We start from the raw sequence: 19,190 nt of genomic DNA, 5'->3' as shown, positions 1-19,190 counted from the left end.
TTGAAGAGAAAGAGATGCATTCATCGGGAGGTTGTTTTTAGAGATGGCAGGATAGTAGGGAAAAAGAACCAGGGAAAAAATGTTTGCACATTTCCCCCAAATCCTATTCTAGTATCCTTAAGGCATCCAAAACAAGGTTAAAAAAAAAAAGTTTTAATATCTTCATGACAGAAAAAGAATTGGAAAAATGTTAACTATCCAAAAATGGGAAAAGATTAAGCAGGCATGGCTGTCTGGCAGAATAATATGCAGGGAGTACAACTGAGAAACAAAATTCCCAGATTAAATGGAAAGGCACATTTGAAATACTAAGAGCAGAGAGACTTCCCTGGCGGTCCAGTGGTTAAGACTGTGCACTTCCACTGCAGGCGGTGCAGGTTCAATCCCTGGCTGGGGAACTAAGATCCTGCATGCCCCACGGCGTGGCCAAAACATTAATAAAATAAAATTAAAATAGGAGTAGAGCAATTATATTGTACCATAATGTAAAACTACTTATGAGTAAAAACTGGAAGAAGCAACGTAAGAATAATTGTGATTAGTGAAAGGGCTTATACTGTAACTATAAATTGTTATAAAAATGTTAACGATTTTGAATTGGCTAAGATATCTTACTACAGTACTTCCACTGCATTTGAATAACGATCTAAATTACTTTATTTTTATTTTTATTTATTTTTTTATAATAGGACTGCCTGCTTTCAGTTTATTTATTTATGTATGTATGTATGGCTGCGTTTGGTCTTCGCTACTGCACGCGGGCTTTCCCTAGTGGCGGTGAGCGGGGGCCACTCTTGCTGCGGAACACGGGCTCTAGGCACGCGGGCCTCAGCAGTTGTGGCACACGGGCTCAGTTGCTCCGCGGCACGTGGGATCCTCCTGGAACAGAGATCGAACCCGTGTCCCCTGCACTGGCAGGCAGACTCCCATCCACTGCGCCACCAGGGAGCCCCCCGGAGCCCCCCGGAGCCCCCCTAAATTACTTTAAATTAGTCTTTGTATGAGATGATCTTCAGTTTGCTGTTCAGTTACTTAGGTAGCCTTGCTTAAACCTTGTTTTGCATCTTTCAGTGCATAGCAAGTTTGCATTTCGAATATACCTTTTACAGGTGTAGCTAAATCATGAGAGGGCACAGATCAAACAGTCCAGGAGTGGTAAGTTTACCCCAGAGGTAAGCTAAGAATAATTAGGTTTGTCAAATCAGTCCTGAGACTTGTAGAATGATATTACTGATACAGAATGGGTTAGATGTAAAGAGGAATTAGTTGGTAGTGAAAGTTCTTTACATGTTTAATTTTAACATAATGATGGAATAACCAAATTAAAATGGCTTGTAATTAAATAGTTGAAAATATGTAATTGGAAGGCAAGTGAAAGCACCCAGGGCTAAAGATTTAGCTATATAAAACATTTAAAGTGATAAATGAAGGCTAAGTTTTAGGAAGGCATCTTTCAAATTAATTTGGAAGTTCTGGTTCTTTTAAATACACATTCCTGAAAGCCTCTTGTTAATGTTTCTTCCTTTTGCATTAGAGACTGTTTTGTCATACAGTTTAGAGTCTTGGGTTCTTATTTGTTTGCACATTTATATATAATGTCAAAAGAAGTGCTACGTAAATGAATTTTCTTTGATAATATAACCTATTGATATTTTGCACTTACATTAGAAATACCAATAGTAATATCTGTAGCAATAAAGTAATCCTTATCTCTCCAAGTAATCCTATTACTCCCCAAGTAATGAGTAAACATGCTACCAGGGAGGTCACTTGAGGAAATTTACTTTCACTAAATGTAAATGGCTTTCTTGATTAATTTCAGTCAGTAAACACAAGTGAAAATTATTAATGGTATTTAGTTTGCAAACTCCATTTTATTCATAGTTTGTTTCTGGGTTTTTTTAAAATTAGGTCACAAATCTGGCACATACAGACAGTTAAAACTGGTTATCACTTTGATAATCAGAAGCCTCTGGTATAACACAATCTTCATGAAAACGTAAAACAGAATACATGGTAATAATCTCTTTGAAAGCAATGGTTGCAAACATCCATGTTTCTAAGAAAATATAACTTTACATATATATTTTAAGCAAGCTATACCTCTTACATAAATTCAGACAATAGAAGGAGTGTGCAATCATAATGCTTATTTTATGGAAAAAATGAAAATTATTATTATTATGACCTAAATGGTTTTAAGTAATTAGAGTCCTCTTGGATTGAATACAGAGTATAAAGATATTTTCCTTAATTTACAACCATCCTGGTCAAAAAGAGCTGGAAAGTTGGTCAGTAAGCAGCATTGATATTACCAAGTAAGTTTAACCTAAATTCTTTAGGTAGAAATTGTAAAGTGTTCCAATTCCAGCTACTTTAGTTAACTGAGTGAGAACAGTCTTCAGTTTTTAAATGAAGACTGTTTAAGGAATTGAGCTTTTTACTAACTTAGTTTTTATGAGAGGGTCATTTTTTAAATCAGGTTTAGAGATTATTTCATGGACTCTAAACATTCTAGTTCCTTAGTTTTCTCAAAGAAAGAGAACTTCAGCAGTAGCAGGATGGACTATCCCACACAAATGCCAGTAGGGGGCAATACTCTGAATAAGTCAAAAGGCCCCCTAGTGTATCAAATAGGAGACAATTCAAACCAGAATGAATCAATGCACACTCCGCCTAGAAGGCTCCTCTGTTTAGAAACTGGAATGAGGATTACCAACACATTTTACACAAACACTCTGGTGTGCCATCCTGTAATGGGGGTGCTTAGTTATCACCCGTGGCATATGAGATTAATGAGCTATTAATTCAACTTAAGCTTTCTAAGGAGGCACTAAGGCCATGCAGCTCCTTTTCCAAAAGACAGAGAGATAAAAGACAAAGAAGGTAGAGGACTCTGAAAATTTTCTGATTTAATTTTCTCTGAAAAGTTAAATTCTACATAATAGTAAGAATGTTTGCTGAAAGAAAACTGACAAGTAAAACTGATTTAAGCGACAGACATTCAAGATAAATTGTACTGAAAATACAATAACAAATTTTGGCCTGATAACCCTCATGCTGTCTTATAGCAAAACACTAAAATTCATGCAACAGAGAAACTGGTGACAAGAGGACTTCTTCTCCAGACTTCCTGGGGGTGGGGTGGGGTGCTGGGGGGAATGGAGAATATACTGTTTTCTTCTGTTTGCTTTCATAATGAATTATTCTTGCTTGTAAATGACTTTCCCAAATTTTCCCAGTCATTTCTGATGAGAAATCATTCTTCAGTAGGAGGAGACCAGGTAAACTTAAACGAAAGACATCAGGTGTCTTTTGAGTTCCTTCTGTCAGCTAGAGGAGCCATCAAATAGGTTCCGTAAAACTAACTCCATAACTAAAATGGCTGGTAGAACTTGAACAGGAGTAATCTGTCATTAGTATACTTGTAATAAAATAAAGCTTGTTCTGAAACCACAAGGGCTGGTAAGAAGAGCCTGTATAAAAGCAACTGGGTTCTCTAGAAAATGGATACAGTATACAGAATGTGAGAATATACAGAACTCTCACTCAAGTTATAAAAATAGACATGGTTCTTGGACAAAAAGCAAATGAGTAGAAAAGAATTCTCCAAACATGAACTTAAAGACACATCTGTATAAAACAACAAAATGTCATCTCAGAGCTCCGATCAGTCGTCTGTTGAAATGGCTGAAAAGGGGAGATGAACTAGAGACAGACAGGTCAAGAACCCACAGCTGATCTGTCTGACTCTTCTGGTTGGCAGTGTACACTGGTGATCACAGGCAGAGAGACTGATATATATGTATATATCTGATTGGTTGATGGTGCTTGGTGAATGAATGAGAAAACTCAAGATATAAAGTAATCTCTGAAAGTTTAAATCTTTTAGCTTCTACACTTGACAGTGTTGCACATGAGAAAGGATTCTAGGTGTTATCACCCAGAATCAACCCTGCCATTCACAACTCATGCTCCATGCCCCCATGGTTTCTATTGTGGCCAAAGGATCAGCCTAGACTAAATATATAATAGAAAATAACTCTGGTCTTGAAATGAAGAGGGGTAGACCAATAACTCGTGCTCAGTACTTATAAATCACAAAAACTGAAACTAATGGTCTGTTTCCTTTTGACTGCAAAGGAGATGCCATGAGCTAAAGAAAGTCATGAGAGAAAGTCAAGAAGACATGGGTAGCAGCACCTTTCCATACCCGCCTGGATTTGAAAGGAGACTTTCACTCCTTATTCCTTTCAAACACAAAGTTCATCAGTTGGAAGGGGAAAAAAATGGCTCTAAAGTTAAAGAGTCCCCAGAGGAAATGAGCAGTACATGAAATATGCCCTCTGTGGGCTAAAGGACAAGTTGCAAAACCAGTTAAGACACAAGAGGCAGCCCAAGGTCTTACTTAACTATGGTTTTAGCGTAGTATATAGCACAATATGGGCAGCCCTTTTTCAATCCATTCAACAATTCAGCACCATCCATGTCCAGTCCAAAAAATTCCTGAAGAGTGGGCTTTCATCTTTGGTACCACCTTACGAGTTATTCTTGGTTTGCAATAGCTGCAAAGAAGCAAAAAAGCTGGTACCTTCACCTTGTCTGTGAGTACAAATGCTGGGACTCTGATTGCTGCAACCACTGAGGCCAATTAAAATAATACTGTAACACACAGGAGTGATACATCCAGTTCCCAGGTTCCAGATAGTAGCAGCCATGCCCATATAGGAGTGGGATCATCCATCCCCACTGGTTAAGGCCTTCGGTTTGTTGTCCTCAGAGTAGAATAAAACACTGTGTTCCCACGGACAAGGAGCTCCACAAGAACCCATGGTCTACTTTTGGACAGGGACTTTAAGTACCACACGTGCCAGGCACAGAAACAGGACTGGCCTATGGCTGTCACACTTGGAGAAGCTTCTGTTTTGGCAGCACAAACTAAAAACTTCGTAGTGTATCCTGGTTTTCGTCCTCTCTCCTGAGTGAAGCAGCCAGGGACTGCCGAGTTCCACAAGCCCTCAATCTAATACTCAGCATTAATTCTCTCCATGGTCTTCTTCCACCCAGGCTACAATTTTCCCTTCCCATCCAGGGATGGCATCATCATCGTGGAAAACCTAGAGAAAGAAAAAAAGCCACCATGAAAAAATTATAAGATAGGGAGTCTCACTAAACATCTGTGGTTGATAAAAAGAAGATCTCAGACATAAAGGATAAAAAAGTATAGAGGAAAGCCTTGAGTTAGAGCCTATGTCCCTTTGGTTTTGTCCCCAAAGTTATAACTGGTAAAAAAAATATATATATAGTTGATCCTTGAACAACACAGCGGTTAGAGACACTGCCCGCCCCCCTCCCTGCCCTGGCCCTGTGCAGTCAGAAATCCACATATAACTTCACGGTCGGCCCTCCGTATCCACAGTTCTGCATCCTCAGATTCAACCCGCTGCTGATTGTGTAATACTGTAGTAGGTATTTATTGAAAAGCGTCTGTATATAAGTGGATCCATGCAGTTCAAACTCATACTGTTCAAAGGTCAACTCTGTATGTGTGTATATATATGTATGCCTTATATAGCCTTAGTTCCGCATCTATGAAATGGTTAAAGCATCCCTCTAATACTGCTTTGCTCATAGAGGTTTATAAGAATTAATAAATTACTAACCATAGAGCACTCTGGGCTTCTCAAAAGAAAGCAGTACTATAAGCATTTAAAAAATGAGAAAGGGGAAAATTTTTGCCCGAAGCATTGTAAAGAAAGGGTTAGAATGAAGACCAATCTTAACATGTGTGCATGCAGTTCTTTTCATTCATTCATTCAATTCATTTCCTAAGCCACTAATAAATAGAAAGGGTTATTAAAACATTTCAGTGAGAAAATCTTTTTTTTTTTTTTTTTTGGCTGCGCCACGCAGCATGCAGAATCTTAGTTCCCCAACCAGGGATCGAACCTGTGCCTCCTGCAGTGGAAGTGAGGAGTCTTAACAACTGGACCGCCAGGGAAGTCCAGGAAATCTTTACAAAATAAAATATTGGCTTTTCCAACCGTTTTCATTCTGTAACCACTATGAGACCACTCGTAATAAGTCATGACTCAGAACTCTCTTTCAAAAAAAAAAAACAAAAAAGGTCTGTTTTTGGCAGATGTATTATAAAGAGAAGTGTAAGCTAAGAAAATAGTCAAGGAGTTGAGAATAAGCATAGATGACTTTGCAGAATTTCCTCATTTTCATTATATGAGAAACTACCACCACAATATACAGTTTCATATATTCATGACAGTTTGTTTATTTTGCTCTACATAGGAAGCAGAAAGTTTTCTAAGGTTTGGCTACAGATAGAAAAGAGACTCTTGCAAAGCCAAGCTTTTGTTCAATGTAGGTTCTTTATTTTCCCTAACAAAACTTTTTCCTTTTTAAAATAAAAATTCTATCCAAGTTTGATCAGAGTGATTAAGACCTTGAACTAAAGAAGCTATCAACTTCTTGGGCCGTTCCCTGAACCTTCTCAGTCTAGAGTAATCAACTGGTCGGAGGCACTGGGAAACTCCTCTGACCTGGTTAGGGAACTGAGGTACTTCTGGGTACTAGTCCTTGAGTAGAAGTCTTCGGGGTTCAAGAACAACCAACAATACCACCCAGACTCCCTGTGGATTCTGTACCTCCTCCTTGACAGTGCCAAACTCAGGATCCAGTGCTTTGAAGTGATACCGATGATTTCCCTCCCGGTCAATAGCTGCTTTAAAATCCTTCAGTGTCACCTCCCCCAACCTGCAACAAAAAGAGAGAACACTAAAATAGACTGTTTATCAGTAGGTTGGAAAGATAAGATGTTAGCTTTAAATCCAGGCCCCTGCCAAAGTCTCTGGAGGCAGAAACAGCGTGGCCTTGTTAGGTCACCACCCTTGATAACCCAGAGGATTCTGAAACAGCAGAAGTTAGGGAGCCAGTCACTATTAGGGAATGAAAATGGCATTACAAATGGGTTGATCTGAGAATTTAAAATAGATTTATTGCTTTGGCAGCAGCCAAATTCCTTTTTTTCTGTTTTACTCTGAAAATAAGACACAAAGTCTCTGAAATCTAATTTGTTAAACTATCAATATGTCTAAGTTCTCTTGATTTCCTTCTTTGCAACAATTCCATTTCTATAGGCTGGTAGAATTAAATCAAGTATCACCATCTGTACTTCAGAAAGCTCCCCTCTAACACAAACCAAGCAAGACTCTTTGGGAAAGGGAAATCTTATCACCTCTCTCAGCAGTTGGTTCCAGAGTTTAAAAATCTTTATTTCAAAGCCATTTACCTTAGAGGGGAGTATATTAACGGAGTGTTTGAAGGTTTTTAACATGAATTCTGCATAGGTTAGCTGCAGTCATCAAATAGTAACAAAGATCAATGAGTAATAAGTAGCCCTGGAATGCCAGGCTGTAATCCAAAGCTATCAGCAGAAGCTATTTTGAACACTTAAAAAACTGTTATTCCTAACTTGGAGCATCTTTGCATATCAGGATTGGAAGCACTATTATTGTGTCTGTACCTTGTAATGCCACTGGTTAGTGGTGAAACTAGAACTTGAATCTCTATCTCCTGTGCCCTTCTCACTACACTGCTTCTCAAACACCTTACAGCTGGTTAGATGGGCAGTAACTAATGATTCTGCCTTCCTGTCCTTTTTAAAGGAGAAATAATGATCCCAGAATCTCACCTCTTTGGTATATTGACCATGAAGGGTGTAAGTGACCGGTCAGTGAAATAGAGCACCTTCGTGCAGGCGCTGCTGACAGTCGGAGAGCTCTGTGAGTGAGGCAACTCTGCAATCAGAGAGAGACTTTGTGGTCAGAACATTCAATTCGCTTCCAACAACCCATCATTTCTAGTTTATTCAAAATGTCCTAGGAGAATGAAGCTGCCTGAGGTCATAGCACAGTTTTCACACTCTTGCCAAACACCTTGTCCACAGGGTGTGTGACCCACAGGAGGTCACCACTGGGGCCACTAAGACAAGAGGTGCTTCGGACATGGATGCTATCACAAGGACCATCATTTCTCACCCGTCCCAGCTGATTCTAGCAGGGGAACAGCAACTGTTCTGACAGGCACTGTTGCCAAGACTCAAAAGAGGTCAGAGAAGCCAGGCAAGATTTCAGCTAGGGCAGAATGGACACACAGCAGGAGCTGCAGAAGGCACTGGGAAACTCCTCTGGGAAACTGACCTGCGGAGGTCAGTGGTAGAGAATGCACATGCACTTCATGAAAAGACAAATGATTAGGAACAAGAAACACAGGAGCAAAGTAACCGTAGAAACTCAGATTCCAAGAGGCCTTATATTTCCAGTCTAAAAGGCAAAAAGTCTACTTTTATCCCTTAGCTACATAGGATCTATATGTGTTGGTCCCTGTGGTTGTTTTTTTTTTTTTTAATAAATTTATTTATTTTTGGCTGCGTTGGGTCTTCATTGCTGCATGCAGGCTTTCTCTAGTTGCGGTGAGCGGGAGCTACTCTTCGTTGCCATGCGTGGGCTTCTCATTGGAATGGCTTCTCTTGTTGCGGAGCACGGGCTCTAGCCTCGCGGGCTCAGTAGTTGTGCCTCCCGGGCTCTAGAGCACAGGCTCAGTAGTTGTGGCACCCAGGCTTAGCTGCTCTGCGGCATGTGGGATCTTCCCCGACCAGGACTCAAACCCATGTCCCCTGCACTGGCAGGCGGATTCTTCACCACTGCTCCACCAGGGAAGCCTGGTGCCTGTGGTTTTTAACTCAAATTTCTTAATCCATATCTTGTCTCTATTCTTTGTATAGGTACTTATGGAAAAATTTAATCAACGAGTTATTTGTGATTATGACTTTAAGAGAATAGAAGAAAAGACCAATTAAAAACTTTTATCACAAGGACCAAAAACAATAATTAAACTTTTATTAAAATATCTCCTGCAATTCCAGCTACACGTTTTCTTCATTTATTCTAGGCATTGATCCCAATCAAACAGGCAGCCACCAGAGAGCAGTTCTAGGAAGGGGTTTTTTGGTTTTTTGGTTTTTGTTTTTGATTTTTTGGCCGCACAGCATGGCTTGTGGGATCTTAATTCCCCAACCAGGGATCAAAACAGGGCCCTTGGCATTGAAAGGTTGGAGTCTTAACCACTGGACGGCCAGGGAATTCCCTAGGAAGGGGTTTAAAATAAGGAAGTAGGAGGGATGAATAATACAGGAGAGAAAGACAAGGGAACATTCTCTCTTTGCACCGCAATCAATCAGTTTTCAGAATTTTTTTCAAAGAATGCCAATTATTGAAACCTACATGCCACGATGTTCCTTTGACTCCAGCACTTAGAACAGGGCCTGGCACACACTGGCTTTTTAATAAAATAAAATATTCCCTTTTATCATTAAATTTATGATTGATCCTTTCACTCATTCATTCAACAAACATTTACTGAGCACTTACCATGCACTAGATTTTGAGAATATAAAATTAATTATATGTCTCTGACCTCAAAGATTTCACAGTCCAGTATAGATGACAGGTATGATAATAAATAATTACAGTACACTAAAATCAGATTGGTACAAACTGCACAAGAAGACTGAAGATGGAGCAGTTAATTCTACCTGGAAGAGGTCAGAAAGGTCCCATAGTTGGAGAATTGTTAAACAAAGCACCTAAAAAATATATCAGATACAGAAGTTGGAAAGGGCATTCCCAGAATGAAGGATACTTGTAAAGGCATGAAAACGGATGGATCATGTATTTATAAAACTGAAAGTCAACTAGTAAGGCTGGAGTGTAAGTAATACATTGGGAAGTAATTAATGGAAGATGAGGATAATAAAGTAAGCAGGGCCAGATCACAAACGACTCCGCCAGGCTAAGATGTTTAGATATTAGTCTTAAGCTCTGGGGAGATATTAAAAGGAAGTGATACAATCAGACTGGCATTTTAGAAAGGTCAGTCTAGCAGCAAGAATGGGTCTAGTATGGGTTGGATGGGACAAATTCTGGAAACAGTAATCCCATAAAGAGGCAATTAAAATAATCTGAAAGATGAGGAAGGGTAAGATATAGCCCTGGAGCTAGACAAGGGATGGATTTGAGAGACCTTTAGAAGGTAAAAGTCTTAGTACTTTGGATATAGTTGAACATCAAGATAAAAGGGAAAGGGAAAAATAACTAAGATTTATGATCTAGGAAAACAGATGCATGGTAGTTACCAGTACCTAATATAGGGGAACAGAAGTGTCATCCATTTAAAATGTTTACTGGGTGCCTATTATGTATCAAGTACTAGAGATACAAAAATAAACTAGGTACAATTCCCACCCATTAAGGAGCTCAGAGTCTTGTGGGGTAAAATAGCAAAACAGTTATAATATAATAAAATAAAATATGAAAATAATATTGCTATGGACTCAGTTGTGTCCTCCCCAAATTCATATGTTGAAGCCCTAGACTCCCATGTGACTGTATTACAGATAGCGCCTTTGAGGAGGGATTAAAGTTAAATGAGGTTATAAGAGTGGAGCCCTGATCCCATAGAATTGGTGCCCTTATAAGAAGAGGAAGAGACACCAGAGCGCTCTGTCTCCACCACGTGAAGACACAGCAGGTAGGCAGCCATCTGCAAGCCAAGAAGAAAGTCCTCCTTCAGCAGAACCTGACCACAATGGCATCCTGATCTTGGGACTTCCAGCCTCCGTAACTGTGAGAAAATAAATTTCTGTTGTTTAAGTCACTCAGTCTATGGTATTTTGTTATGGCAGCCCAAGCTGACCGACAAAATGTTATGTACACATTTTAGGTGAATTTGAAGGTAAGAGTATGTCAAATGCCACACAGAGGTCTAGTAGATAAAGACAGGTTTGGTAAACAGGTCATTGATGACATTAGTGAGAGGAGCTTCAGGTGACTAATGAAGAAGGCTGAGTTGGATCACACAGACTTTTTGAGTAAAACAGAAAAAGATTAATGAGGGAAAAACAGTCTTACTCAACATTAACTCATGTGATAAAATGATAATTGCTGTTTCAGGGTGACAATACTATAAAAATCATATACAAAAACCTCAGAGAATAAACGACCCAGAAACATAGCCTTGTGTATACATGTGTGTGTAAATTTAATACATGATTTTAAAAGGCATCACAAATCAGTTTTAGCTTTTAAGTTTAGGTTTATGATCCATTTGGAGTTGATTTTTTGTATATGGTATGAGGTATGGGTCAACGCTCTTTTTCTGAATCATTTGTTGAAAAGCCTATCCTTTTGTCATCAAATAGTTTTTGCACTGTTGTTGAAAATCAACTGGCCAAATATAAGTAAGTCTATTTCTGAACTTTCTACTCTGTTCCAATGACCTATGTGTCTATCCATTCACCTATACTGCACTGTCTTGATTACTCTAACTTTATAGTTAAGTTTTGCAATCAGGTAGTGTGGCCCTTCAATTACTTTATTTTTTCTCAACTTTTTTTTTTGAACTATTCTAGTCTCATCCATTTAAATTTTAGTATCAACTTGTTTATATCTACGAAAAGTCTGATAGGATTTTTATTAGAATTGCATGAAGCTATAGATCATTTGGGGAGAATGAACCATCTTCACAATGTTGAGCTATGTTTTCCCCATCAAACAAGGCTGCTTCCCAGTTAATATGATGCTGATAAACAATAATTTTGTAAGTGGTAATAAACTATGTAATAAAAACCAGATTATTTTTAAAATCTATCATCTCCCTTGTTTCTATTTGTTCCATGTTTTTTGTTCCTTTTCTCTTTTCTCCTCTTTTTCTCCTCGCCTTTGGAGTGTGTATGTGTGTATGTGTATGTATGTATATATATGTATATCTGTATGTATATATATATGTATATATGTATGTGTACATGTATATATTTTGGTATTGTCTTCAAAGCCCAGTGTGTTTAGATTCTCAGTTTGGATACACCATTTCAACATGTAAACTATATTTTAAATAATGAGATATTTTACTTTTTTTCCTATTGGATTGGGTATTTTTACAATTCCTTTTTATCTCCACTATTAATTTTTTTATTTAATTCTTTAAAAATTTAGTGGTCGCTCTTTGATTTAAATACACATCTTTAATTAGTCAGTCAGCTTTCAAATGATATTTACTGCATCACATGTAATGTAAGAACTACAGAAGTGACAACAGTAGAGTCCTAATTCCTCCACCCCAATCTCTGTATTATTGTCATACATTTTACTTTCACATATGGCATAAACCAGTAATACATCAATATATTTTTTGCTTTAAACAGCCTGTTATCTCTTAGAGCAATTAAAAATAAGGGGGAGAAGGTCCTTTATATTTACCTTCATTTTAACCACTTCTTTTTGCATCTCCCAGTTTCTTTCGTATCATACTCTTCCTGTCTGATGAAATTCCTTTAACATTTCCTGCAGTGCAAGTCTGCTTGTAATGAATTCTCTTGGTTTTGTGTAAAAAAATATATATACTCTCTAGCTACAGAATTCTAGCTTTTTATAGAATTCTAGTTTTTTTTCTTTCAGTACTTTAAAAATGTCCCCCCACTATCCTATAACTTGCAAGGTCTGATAAGAAATCTGTAATTCTCATCTTTGTTCTTCTGTATGTAATAATTTTCCCCCTCTCTGGTTACCTTCAAGATTTTCTCTTTTCTTTGATTTTCAGCAATTTGACTCTTTTGTTGTTGTTCTTGCTATTTATACTTCTTGGAATGTTCAGCACTTCTTGGATCGGTAGTGTGATGTTTTTAAGCATTTCTGGAAAATAATTGGCCTTTATCTCTTCAAATACTTCTTCTGCCCTGTTCTATCTCTTCTTGTTCAGGGATCTAATTACTCGTATCTTAGTCCATTTGATATTGTCCCACAACTACTGGATGCTCTGGGTTGTTTGTTTTTTCCTCTCTCCTACTCTTTCTCTTTTTGTATTGCAGTTTGGGTAATTTCTATTGACCTATCTTCAAGTTCACTGATTCTTTCCTTAGCTGTGTTGAGTCTTCTGATGACCCTGATGAACCTGCTGAAGGCACACTTTTTTTAAAAAATTAATTAATTAATTTATTTTTGGCTGTGTTGGGTCTTCGTTGCTGCACGCGGGCTTTCTCTAGTTGTGGTGAGCGGGGGCTACTCTTCATTGCGGTGCACAGGCTTCTCATTGTGGCGGCTTCTCTTGTTGCCGAGCATGGGCTCTAGGCAAGTGGGCTTCAGTAGTTGTGGCACACGGGCTCAGTAGTTGTGGCTCGGGGGCTCTAGAGCGCAGGCTCAGTAGTTGTGGCACAGGGGCTAGTTGCTCCACAGCATGTGGGATCTTCCCAGAGCAGGGCTCGAACCTGTGTCCCCTGCATTGGCAGGCAGATTCTTAACCACTGCACCACCAGGGAAGTCCCTGAAGGCACTCTTCATCTTTGTAATATTTATTTTTATTTCTAACATTCCATTTGACTCCTTTTCATAATTTCCATATCTTTGCTAAAATTCCTCACCTGTACATGCATTATATTAACATTTTTACTTCAGCCATTAACACAGTTTTTAAAAATTCCTTTTCTGATGGTTTCAACATCCTAGTCATATCTGAGTCTACTCTTGAATAGATGCTTATTGACTCTTGACAGTGGCTTATATTTTTCTTGCTTCTTTGGATGCCTCATAATTTTTTATTGACTATCAGACATCATGTGTAAGACAGTAGAGACTAAGGTAAAAAAGGTTTATGTCTAGAAATGGGCACACTGCTTGTACTTCCCGGCCATTGGTGGGGACAGCTAAGCCAATCTAGTCAGGATTTGAGCTGGGATTGGGATTTTTGTTAAGGTTACTTTCAGCACGCCATCACCTTCAAATTTCTCTAGGGTTATGTTTAGGAAGGCAGCTGGTTTGCTGGAGGGTTTTCCCTCAATGTTCCTGCTCCACCCTCAACTTTAGACTTTACTTGTGTGCCTGTGCCGTGTGAAGAGAAGTCAGTCTCTTCACACGTGTGCCCCTCCCACAGAGGCAGACTGCTATTGCTTCTTACCCGGTACTTGCTCATCTGGTGGTGAGGGATGAGGGGGGCTTCTCTGTTGTCATGATCCAACCTCAGTCTTGAGGGTGGGGCTTTCTCAGTGATCCTACTCTTTCCCCAGTGGTAGGCAACCTCTACTGATCTGAGCCCAATACAGTTTCCTGCCACTCCCCTGGGGTACAGAGTGCTTTCATTCTATTTTCTTCCCCCTAGCTGAAATAGGTCTTCACCTTTGCCTGGGAAAGGGAGGGAGGGGCAACAGAATTTGCTGCCCTTTCTTAGTGGCTTAAGACTTTTGTTCTTTAAGGGACAAAGGTCCAGATGGGGCTTCACATTTTTCCAGCAGTGACAGGTGCTCCCCTCCTCTGGGCCTCCACCACCAAAACAGGTTTTCTCTAGACTCTGTTCCCACAACAAATCTTTGTCATAAGCACCCAAATGGAAGTCGATGGAAGAGTCAGCAAGTAGGTGCAAACTATTCTTGCATTCATGGCCCCCAGGGTTCCTATACTCTCTGCTCAGCCTTTCACAATTCATTAAAATCTTAGCTGTTTGTATGGTGGTCCCATCTTGCTCCTATGCTCTGCCACAAGTGAGCAAGTGCTGTATCCTATCTGTCCACTGAAGAACCTGTTTACATTTCTGGCTAGTTAGCCACCCTCTGATTTCATCTCTCTGATGGATTCAAGAAAGTTATGGTATTTTAGACTATTCAACCTTCTCTTTCTGTTAGCATAGGAACAAGTCTCCTTCCAGGTCTTTTTTAAAATTCACTTTTTAAAAATTGAGGTAAAATTCACAAAACTCACCATTTTAACCATTTAAAGTGTACAATTCAGTGGCATTTAGTACATTCACAGTGTTGTGTAATCATCACTATCTAGTTCCAGAACATTTTCATTATCCTTAAAAGAAATCTTGTACCCATTAAACAGTCACTCCCTTCCTAATCCTGACATCTATCTAATATACTCTGCTTTCTGTCTCTATGGATTTTCCTATTCTGGACATTTCATATAAAAGGATCCATCCAAATTGTGCCCTTTTGTGTCTGGCATCTTTCACTTAACATTTTCAAGGTTCATCCATGTTTTAGCAGGTATCAGTACTTCATTCCTTTTTATGGCTGAATAATATTCCATCGTATGCATATATAAGAAATTGTTTATCCACTCATCAACTGATGGACATTTGGCTTGCTTCCACCTTTTAGCTATTGTGAATAATTCTGCTATGAACATATGTGTACAAGTTTTCTTTTTTTGAACACTTGCTTTTAATTCTTTTGGGTATATACCTAGAAATGGAATTGCTAGGTCATATAGTAATTCTATGTTTAACTCTTTGAAGAGCCACTGAAGTGTTTTCTACAGTGGCTGTACCATTTTACATCCCCACCAGCAATGTATAAGGGTTCCAATTTCTCCACATCCTTACCAACAATTGTTATTTTCCATTTTTTTGGAACCACCTAGTAGGCATGAAATGGTATCTCACTCTAGTTTTGGTTTACATTTCCCTAATAACTAATGATTTTAAGCATATTTTCATGTGCTAATTGGTCAATTATTTATCTTCTTTAGGGAAATGTCTATTCAAGTCCTTTGCCCATTTGTTATCAGATTTTTCTGTCTTTTGTTATTAAGCTGTAAGAGTTCTTTATATATTGTTCATCCTAGGCCCTTATCAGATATATGATTTTCAAATATTTTCTCCTATTCTGGTTGTCTTTTCACTTTCTTGTTAATGTCCTTTGATGCAAAATAGTTTTCAGTTTTGATGAAGTCCAATTTTTCTATTTTTTTCATTCTTTTGATGTCTAAGAATCCAAGGTCATGAATATTCCCCCCTGTGTTTTCTTCTGAGAGCTTCATAGTTTTAACTCTTGTGTTTAGGTCAATAATGCACTTTGAGTTAATTTTTGTACATGGTGTGAGGTAGCGGTCCAACTCTATTCTTTTGCATGTGTATATCAGTTGTCCCGACACCATTTATTGAAGATACTATTTGCTGGTCAAATGATCATAGATGTATGGGTTTTATCTGAACTCTCAATTCTATTCCACTAGTCTACTGTATTACTTTTTAAATAATTATTGTTGTTGTTTTTCCTTAAGAGTAAATGGCAAGACAGGACGTGGGTTCAGAGAGAAGATTACTCTTTTAGGAGATTTGACTGTAGTGAAAAGGAGAAAGAGCATAGCCTTACATATCTCACATGCCACATGCAACACCAGATTATTTGCATATAATATTGTATTTAATGCTCATAATCCTTCACGATTATCTCCATTACATAAATGTGAAAACTAAAATACATTAATTAATAGTCTTGCCCATGATATACTCTGCTGATAGCTACAAGTGCATCCCAGATCTGTTTGATTCTATACTCCATCTTTTTCCCACTCTATTGTTTTGTGTCCAGTTTTGCACATGAGTTTGAAGTGCCTTTCAATCTACAGAGATATCCAGTTGGCATTCAAAAATATAGGCCTGAAGCTCAGAAAAGGTTTGGAGTTAGAGATGAAAGTTTAAGAATAATTGGCACACAAGAGTAGTTGAAGCCATGGAAGTAGAAGGGATCACCTATAAAGAATATGAGACCTAAGTCTAGACCTTAGTGGACTCTCAGGGCACATTCAAGGGTTAGACAGAGAAGGAGAAGAAGAGGAGGTTGTATCTAGTTCATGAGACTACAATCCAGTGAGGGCAAGTACCAAGTCCATCTTGTTCATCTCTATACCTCCAGTGTCTAACAAGGGTGCTACATAATGGATGCTCAGTAAATATCCGTTGAATGAATAACTGGTTGGTAGTGAAGTTAAAGGAGAAAAATGTTTCCAGAAGAAGACTGTTCAAGAATAGTAAATGCTTTTGAAAAGTCTATGGAAGATAAGGTGTGAAAAGTAACCACTTTGATTAGGCAACGAGAAAGTCAACAGTGATCCAACAAAAAGAACACTAAGTGGAGTAACTAAGTAAAAGTAGATTAAGAATTGAATGGGAAGTAAGGATGAAAAAAGAGCAATTGCAGACTATTCTTTCAAGAAGTTTGACATAGGGGAATAAGAGAAGTAAGCCAGTAGCTAGAGGGCTAGCAAGTTACACAAGTGTTTGTATTTCTAGATGAGAGACATTTCAGCTTATTTGTAAATATAGATATTAGATTAACACCCTAGTTTATAAGAAGCTCTGAATTTATTTGTAGTATTTTAAATAAGTAATTCATATACACAAGAGAATTATTCCAGGGAGGGAGAAATTTATTAGACGTCTGAAAAAGAATTTCCAAATATTTAGCCTACGTACACTGGCAGTTTATACTAACCTAAAGGAAGTACTGAAGAGGATAACAATAAAATAAAAACCCTATCAAGAAAACAGAAATGACTGGGTCAAAACAATGTTAGAAAAAGAAACTGAAACTAATTTTGGTACTAACATAATCTGTTTCATTCCCAGTGTAAAGGTCTCATTCAAGAGGAAAAGATATCTGGAGGCTTGAGAATGCTATCTTATCTACTCTACAAAAAAAATTTTACCTTTCATATTTGTGCAAATGCTTTAAATGTTTTACTTTAGATTTTGTTTATTAATGTGGTTTTAAAAATTATATATTTAACATATAAATCTGGTATGGTCAGCCTTTAACTATTTGGTTTTTATAAATTATTATTTAGATACTTTTAGATTAGGCCTGGGTAAACTATAAAAGGTAAGAAAATGTGAATGCTATTAGACCAAAAGGTAAGATACAAAGTAAAATAGAAATTACTAGGCAGGGTAGATTTCCAACCTGTCAGAATTAACAAGGCAAAAAGATGTAATGAGTGGGCACAGGGCAGGTTAAAACAAACTGAATGACCTATGCATTCAAAGTTTTAATGAAAGTCCACAAAGAAATTAAACTTCTTGCCTCTAGGAAGAACTGGAAATTTTCTGTGCTATTTGGAACTTTAGGGTGATTTGTATGTGTGTTTGTTTTTTTATATTTTGCTTTGCTTGGTGTAACTATTTTGAGCTTGTATATTTCCAAAGATATTTTATTTAAGATATTTTAGCCTCTCTGAATCAGCAGCACCTTGCACGTGGCCAAATGGTACTTGGGGTAATGGTGGTGGTGATGATGATGTTATGGGTCTTCACAGTCCTAGAAATATCTCAATTCTAGTATTGCTACAGAAACAACGTATTACAAGAGTGAAGTACTACAAGAAAAACTCTATCCCCAAAATATCAGTAGCATAAAAAATACTAAGTTTCTGATCTAATATGCTAGGAGTCCTTACTGAGCAATAATGAGTACTTACTTGAATTAGGGGGCCAGGACTCCCGGTATTCACTAACTGCTTGAGTTCTGGGTGACTTGCCCCGAACCTGGGGAGCCACACAAAAATCACAAGAGTTATAATCAGTGGGAGAATTCAACCAAGAAATTTAAATCCTAAAAGTGTACCTAAAATATATACTTTTCTACCACCTCTTTTTCCGCAGTATATAAAATTGGACATGTTTATCCTAACAATAAAAATGTACATTTATAAAAAGCTTTTTAGTTTCCAAAGTTTTCCCCATATATTTCCCATATGTAATGCCAAGTTCATTCGGGGGGGAAGAGGACAGAGAATAAGCAGTAAAGGGACACCTGTGGGTCAAGAACCACAATTCCTTAGACAGTTACACAGTTGCCAAGAGCAAGAGTTACCCGTGAACTCCCTCCCTGGACTGTCATACCATGATGAACAATCAGCTCCCCAGAGAGGAAAACCAGAGAGAAAAGCAACTGCAACCTGCAGCAGGGTCTTATATCTTAGCACTGCCTTCATCTGCATTAAAATTGATAAGACCAAGCTTCTTTGGGGGAATAAGAGAAACACCACCGAAAGAGGGTTACCCTTCTGTCCTGTTTCCTCTGGGTCTCCATGGCGTGCAGGCGCTCCATGAGGCTGGAGATGCCCTGCTCCAGGCTGTCGATGGTGTGGTGCTGAGGGTCGTGGCCACTGAAGCTGTTGCGCAGGCTGCGGAGGGCATCCCGAACAAGCTGCAGGTCGCTGCTCTGTGGGCAAAAACGGGGTGCTGCTGGCACGGCACGCTGCCATGTCATTAACCACATCCCAGCTGCTGGGCTTAAGAAGATACAGGGGAGAGGTTTCCAGAAGAGATCTTTTATTTTTGAGGGA

General features: G+C 38.4%; 1 protein-coding gene across 7 annotated transcripts in view; it reads right to left on the bottom strand.

The window, feature by feature from the left end:
- Positions 1–1,854: 1,854 nt before the first annotated feature.
- DIXDC1 (DIX domain containing 1) overlaps positions 1,855–19,190 on the bottom strand; it is a 74,742-nt gene continuing 57,406 nt past the window's right edge. For all 7 annotated transcript variants that reach the window (XM_082476870.1, XM_082476869.1, XM_082476871.1 and 4 more), the window contains 5 exons: positions 18,905–19,066; positions 18,321–18,387; positions 7,706–7,811; positions 6,660–6,768; positions 1,855–5,117 (listed from right to left, as the gene is read on the bottom strand). In XM_082476870.1, coding sequence (XP_082332996.1) covers positions 5,037–5,117; positions 6,660–6,768; positions 7,706–7,811; positions 18,321–18,387; positions 18,905–19,066 — 525 coding nt within the window. In that variant the 3' untranslated portion in view covers positions 1,855–5,036. The remainder of the gene's footprint in view (positions 5,118–6,659; positions 6,769–7,705; positions 7,812–18,320; positions 18,388–18,904; positions 19,067–19,190) is intronic.

This window comes from Balaenoptera physalus (genome assembly GCF_965194825.1).
Source record: "Balaenoptera physalus genome assembly, chromosome: 10".
NCBI classification, from domain to species: domain Eukaryota; kingdom Metazoa; phylum Chordata; class Mammalia; order Artiodactyla; family Balaenopteridae; genus Balaenoptera; species Balaenoptera physalus.
Note: the sequence above shows the minus strand (reverse complement) of the source record. Positions and strands in the feature narration are given on the sequence as shown.